This window comes from Nanorana parkeri, unplaced genomic scaffold (genome assembly GCF_000935625.1).
Source record: "Nanorana parkeri isolate BGI_ZX_2015 unplaced genomic scaffold, ASM93562v1 scaffold287, whole genome shotgun sequence".
NCBI lineage: Eukaryota > Metazoa > Chordata > Amphibia > Anura > Dicroglossidae > Nanorana > Nanorana parkeri.
In genome coordinates this window covers 1,513,203-1,520,166 of record NW_017306555.1, presented here as the reverse complement: position 1 = coordinate 1,520,166, position 6,964 = coordinate 1,513,203, and the positions used below count along the sequence as shown (strand labels likewise).

General features: G+C 44.5%; 1 protein-coding gene across 2 annotated transcripts in view; it reads right to left on the bottom strand.

Annotated features, from left to right (window-relative positions):
- Positions 1-2,198: 2,198 nt before the first annotated feature.
- SPSB1 (splA/ryanodine receptor domain and SOCS box containing 1) overlaps positions 2,199-6,964 on the bottom strand; it is a 22,697-nt gene continuing 17,931 nt past the window's right edge. For both annotated transcript variants that reach the window (XM_018557500.1, XM_018557499.1), the window contains exon 3: positions 2,199-2,742. In XM_018557500.1, coding sequence (XP_018413002.1) covers positions 2,615-2,742 — 128 coding nt within the window. In that variant the 3' untranslated portion in view covers positions 2,199-2,614. The remainder of the gene's footprint in view (positions 2,743-6,964) is intronic.

Genomic DNA, 6,964 nt, shown 5'->3' with positions numbered 1-6,964 from the left:
TGACTCTAGAGCCAGAACCAGCTGTTCCGCCCCCTCTTTAAGTCCATCTAATGAGCGCTGAAGGAAGAAGGTGGAATCCCTGCAAGCTGCAGATAGGAGACAACCAAGCCATCAGTGGCGATACCAAATTACCAAAAATGCCCAGTGTCTAGCGACAAGGTAAAACCCACAGGCAGGGATAAAGTTCCTTTCACCCATCAAGTCTGTCAACGTTCCATATATACTGGTCAACATTGTTCCCATTAGGAGCATTATTTGTGTTTTTTGATGCATTGGCAGGTCATAGTGTTATGGAATATCCTGTGACCGGCAGACACTTTTCTAGCTTTAATAAATCACCGACTTACTCATTCCTGTTTCCCGTAATGGTCAATGCACTCTGGGAATCCCAAACTTGCAGTGCCAAGCTGGTTTTATAAGCTGCAACCTCCAGGACTGTCACCTTTCTTTCCGTCACTTAGTGACAACCTGACCCAGAAAAGCATTTTGCCAGCGATGGCAGCTCCAAGTTCTCTTTTTATGGAGATCAAGAACCTTCATTCAGAAGATAGAGATTTAAAAAAATGTGAAAAATTGTTTTAAAATAGTTAAGTCATACCGGTTAAGCTTGTACTTCTGTCTTTCCCCTTATTTCCTGTCCATGTGACACCAGGACAAGAATCATCGGAATTCTGGGACAGAAAGCCACATGCAGCAAAACTACACCAAGTTATTTCTCAAATACTTGACCAAATTTGTTTTAAGCTGCGACCCCAATGGGCGGGGGGGGATTCCCCATCACTATGTACTGAAAATTGAGGGGAAATCTATCAAAGGCACAGACAGCACCCAAACCTAAGAGGCTCCAACTCTCCCCCGCACCATCCAAAAGTTTAGGCCAACTTCTCTTGTAAATGTTTGTTTTCTTAAACTTTAAACACATTCCCATGAATGAAAATTGCTTAATGTGACAGTTAATGAAAACCCTGTATTGTGTAATATGCCTACTGGCCTTTAATGTAACCTTAAAGCTTCCCCATGGTTGATGAACTGAAGACGGAGTCCGGATTTTATATTTAATAAACTATTTCTTTATTACAGAATTTATTATCTACACAATTACAAAGAATAAAACTGTACAGACAAACTGCAGACAGAAGGGAGACTAAAGCCACTTTGTGAGGCGGAAGACTACTTGCACTGAAAGTATATCAGAAGGCAGAAAAAAATATAAAATTAAAATTGATGTCTTTTGCAATCCCTCCATTTTGTGCAATACAGCAAGTGTCCTTACCAGCAAGACAAGTGAGCTTCTAGGCAAGGTAAAGGTTGGTACCTGATCTACCCTTAGTCTTGGCACCAATGTGCACGTTTTAAAATTGTCAGATTTTTTTTTTCAGTACCTTAAAGCAGCAGTTTCGGCACCTGTGACCTAAATGCAGCCGACAAAGCCATTCGGTGGGCCAGGCCAATAAAAGGCCAGTATTTGCTATTAGCATCGCTGTGAAGACGGCTGTGTTCACATGTTTGTTCCACCCACGATATGGCTGCCTCCCGCGTTAAAAGGCAGAAGGTGCTTTTTAAATTCACATACCTAAAGACACAGACAAAACATAAAAAACCTGGCCATTGTACCGGTACATTCATGTTCTCATTGGGATCTGTGTGGTATTTAAAATGAAACCGTGAAAGGGACGCGTGGATAATGACTTTAGCAAAGTGGTTATGAGGTCAGCAGGCATGGGTCAGCCGGAGAAATGATGGCACTAAGCAAATTTGTCATCAAGTCTGCCGACAATTAGACTGAAACATGGTACAGGGTCAGTGACAAAACTAGCCATCTACCTGCAATGTGGATACCAAGATCATTCTGCAATGCCAAATGCATAAAGGTTTGCTAGTCTTGGGAAGGAGCTTCCCTGATGAGCTTGCGTTCTCATTGCACTCAAGTATCCGAAGGCGTAATGGCAACTTGTTACTAATCAATACCATGCAGTCAGTCATGACCAGAAAACATTTTAGCAATCAGGTGGTCAAATTAAGTTTTAAAACTTCCCTAGAAGAACATTGGGAATACTACTTCTCTATAGGAAGGGTGCTCAGATTAGGCTATGCACCAAACCTAAAATGGAGTAGGTAGAAGCGCTCTAATGGCAAACTTGCCGTCTGACTGGGAGAGATCTATAGTTCAGCAATGAGCTTCTATATTTTAGTATTGGGGACCTAAATCACTCAGACCTTAGTGTCTCCGATACAATGGCAGGTAAAACTACAAAACAAGAAAAACATTTAAAATGTAGACACATAAGAGCCCAAAAAGTGGGCATAGGAAAACAAGTCTGCTTCCTGTTCCGAAATAGACAATTACATTAAAAATATATATGGGTCACTTCATATATTAAACATGAACCACTTAAGTCACGCATTGTAAATATCCTTCATTAGGAAAAAAGTTTAGTTGTTGTAGGGTCCAAGAAAAAGGTCCTGGAGGTATTTCATAGATAGAGGCATGCAAGTGAGGAATCTGTACCACTATCTTCCTACCAGCAAGCATTAAGGACAAAAGTGGAGCCTTGGGGTGCATAGCAATGGGTTAAAGATGACCAGTCCATTACAGTCCTGCATGGCTTGTGTGTCAGTGATAAAGTAGGTAGCCTTTGAGAGATGCTGGCAATGGAAGTGCTTGGATTTCATTTAGTCTCTCTTTTCCCAATGCAAGACGAACAGACCGTCGACACAAGTCCATTAGAGGCAAAGGTTCAGCTGTAAAAGAAAAATATACATTAGGATTATAGAATAGAATATAGTACAGCAGAACTAATTCCGAGAAGACTGCACACCACCACCTAGGGCTTGGTTAAAGACAAACCTTCAGCCAAATACATAGTTGTGACCCATTTTACATGTCAAAGGGTTCAGTGTAATCTTATGATCCCAGCCACATCAGGGACTATGTGCTTCTACTGCAGTTAAGCAATACACAGTTACAGTAGGTGAAGCAACAGACAGACCTTCCTGGTCCCAGACTGAATTCAGATCCGTTTTATTGCAGGAGAGCTTCGTATAGCAAGTCCGTAACAAAAACAAAAAAAACAATACCTGCTTGTCTGAGACCTGAAACTAATGTCAGTGACCAGCAGGGAACCCGCTAATAGGTCCCCCCAAACAGACAGCTTGTGTACCATTTTAGTGTTCTGTTGCTACTCAGCACTTTCACCCAGCAGCAGGTTTTACAGCTAAAGGAAGAGTCCTAAGCATCAGTCAGCTCACAAAGTCCCGCCAGGACCAATATTGAGGCCTGGCAAGATGTAGACGTAAGAATGGAGGCTTTATCCCACCCACAGCTCTACAAAGCTTCTGGACTGCAGCCAGAAGCTTTGTAGACACAAACCACGACTTGAGATTCTCAAAAAAAGTTTTCTCCAGATCAAACCCTGGAGCCCTTCACCATGTGTATGTGAATACCTATTACATACACGAGTATCTCAATTCTTTCATAGATTGAGGATAAAGGTTCCACTCCTACAAATTGCACACCAAGCCTACACATTTACAAGTACAGAAAAAGGCAATCCAATGTTGAGGGCTAAGGAGAGTAACCAGAGGGAGATGGACGACCATTGCCAATTTGCTCCTCTTACACACTGATCAAGTATGTAGTCAGTGAAGTTGGAAATCCTAATATGCATACTGAATGGCAACCAATGTTCTCATGGCACAGGTTTCCCCTAATGTGCAAGTATAGGCAAAAAAAAACAGTTGGGGGGCATAAAACTTAACGGAACATCTGAGCAGAGTTGTGGCGGCACGGAGCTGGGGGGGCGTTCATGGATTGGCGGCTGAGCTGGATCAACTAAATAGAGAATTGTTGCCCTCATCTCCAAAACCCCTTATCCAAGTGTATGGTAAGCTGCAATATTACTTTTGTTTTCATTACCCTGTATTCGTTGTTAAGCTTTATTACCCTTTATTTTTACCTGGTGATCTGGCCAGTAACACATTTCCTGTCTAAGGGCCCATTCACACCACCTCCAGACCAGACCAGATTGTTTCCACACTTAAAATGCACCCTAATTTATCCCTATGCTATTTCTGGCCTGTGCTGTTTAAACAGAGTCCCGGCGGCAAAAGTCGCCGGGAGTCTGTTTAAACAGCCCCGATGCTGGCGACGTACACTGTACGTCGTCAGTCACGAAGGGGTTAATTAAAAAAACAACTTGTCCAAGGGCTAAAGCAGTGCCAAATCTACTTGTCCTCCATGACAATCGACTTACAAGTACCGATTTTGTTACTTTCGGATCTCACTGACACTGAATACCAATACCGGTGCTTCCGCTGGCATGGAGCAGGCTTCCGTGGTAATCAGGAAGCCGGGCAGCGGGTAATGACATCCCGCCCAGGTTCCTGATTGCCACGGAAGCCGGCTCCATGTTTGGCCTGCTTGATTGTAATTGACCGGGAAACCTGCTTCACGGTCAATCAGGAAGCCGGGTGGGCGAGTAATGACCTCATAACTGGCGCGATGCCGATTGCCTGGAAAGCCGGCTTCCCGGCCAATCAGAAAACCAGGAGGCAGGTCATTCCTTGCCGCACGGCTTCCTGATTGCGCGGGAAGCTGGCTCCATGTTCCCCTACGGCACTGCCAGTCAGAGGAAATTTTCATCTGGCCGTAAGTTCCAATATCCGGGAAGGTATCGGAGCATTTAGGCGAGTACGAGTACTTGACCACTCGGTATCGGCACTGATACTAGTATCGGTGCACCCCTATCAAAACATATTTGACTGCTAAATAGCGCTTCTCAGCGCAGTCATCTGACCACGTTGACCAATGAGTGCTTGCTATTTGCGAGCAAAATTCAAAATGCATAGGGGAGGACTGCGCTGGACAGCAGTACGGGGGACAGATAGTACACCCATACTGGCGGAGGAGAGGGATTGTTCGCCGAAAGGCAAGTATAGCCAGGGGGTGGCGGTTTGGGAGAGACAGGGCCAGATTATCGGGTCATTTTTATTTTTCCATATTACCTGGGAAAATGAACTTACCCTTTAATGCACATTGTGTGTGTGTGCGTAAAAGAATTCTGGCTACCACCATGGAATGGCAGCTGCAATCAAAGCACATGCAGAATGTCCTACGAATGCGTTTATTGGCATGCAGATGGCAGGGGCAGCAGGGTTTCATTTTCAAAATCTTTATATACATTTATTATTTTTTTTTACTTTTTACATTTTTGTTTATTTTTTCCACCTAATGTTCTTCCCATCACATAGGGGATTAAAATCCTTTATGTCATAGTTTGGAGGTGACAGGTTCTCTTTATGGAACCTGCCCTCCAACACAGAACAGCTGTTCCGTGTAGTTCCTGACAGCCAAGACAGGTGGCGCTATTACATTGCCACGGTCTCAACACACAGAGAGCGCATAGAGCAGACTAATACGGCTCTATGGCTGAGCCGTTGTGCCGTATTTTTGGGGGTCCACCAGGAGAGCGGGGGACCCCAAAAACTACAGCGGGGGTGCGGGCAGGAACGATCGCACAATGTACATTCAGCTCCGCAAGTCCGGAGATGGGATAAATGTACATAAAAACTACTTGCCCAGCACCCGAAACTGCATGTCCCGGGCGTCGGGCGATAAGAATTCCACACCCCTGCACAATGCATCCCAATGTATCCCTATGCTATTTCTGGCCTTTGAAAAATATTGGACCTCTCATTTTGTCTAGTCTGGAATGCACTGGGAACTGCAAGTTCGCACCATTTTCCGGACCAGATCTGGTCTGGAAAATGGTGTGAACCTGCCCTGAAGCTGGCGTACACCTATAGGATTATCTGCAGATTTTTTAGGGTCAGATGGAAAAAGTGCAACAGATTCGTCCATCTACACTAAACTGTGTCCACTGACCCAAGCTTCAGTACCTTGCTAGTCGGCCCCACTGGCTGTCAAAGTACCTGAACAATCTGATTGGAGAGCAAGCAGGGCCGATTAGCAAGATATTGAAGCTTGGCCCAGTGGGAGATTGCTCCAGCCACACAGTTTAGTGCGGTAAGGTCTGGCATGAATGAGCTCCAGAAGATCGGTTGACACTTCATTAACAACATGTAGCCCAGAGTCAGTTTGTGTCTTAAGCAGACCAACTTTCTAGGTTTCTAAAATGCTTCATCAGAAAAAATTACCTTCCACCAGCAGAAGACCTGGTCTTAGCACGTGCACCCAATCATTTGTCAGCTTGTAGTAGAAGTGACCCAGCTCCTGGAGCAGAAACCACAAAGCTGCCCAATGGCCCCAAACTAACCTGGGTGACATTACCTATGCCCATTGTCCAACGATAGCAACCACACAGAAAACTTTTAAAACCTTACGGTTACTGGTGGAGGAAATCATCCGATCCAGACTGGACAAAACCAAGGGAAAGGCTTCAAGGTTTTTAGTAACAGATCTTGGGCTCAAAACACACCAGTGCTATCAAGTGCATGGAATTCTGTCTGCACCCATTCCCCCTCAGAATCTGAACCAAATTAGTCGGAGGCCAATGGACACTTTAGTCCAGTGGGGGCCGCTACTATATACCGTACCAGTGTTAATGTCTGCACATGTTACAAGTGGCAACTGTCACCCATTCAAATTAATGATCAGGTGACCGCTGCTGCATGTAAACACCTGCACACCGCATGTAATCATATGTGAAAGGATTACATGCAGTTAGGAATCAATCACTATCCCTTGTGTATCCAGAGATAGTGATTGTTTTTGTAACTGGATGTAATCATGTAACTGGATGTAATCATATCACATACAATTGCATGCGGTATGCAGGCGTGTACATGCAGCAGCAGTCACCTGATCATTAACTTGAATGGGTGACAGTTGCTGCATGTAAACGCCAGATTAGGGATTCCTGTTGCAGGAAAACGCAAGTTTGTGCCACAGGAATCACCAATCGCACCTGAAATATAGGTGTGAATGGGGCCTAACACCCACACA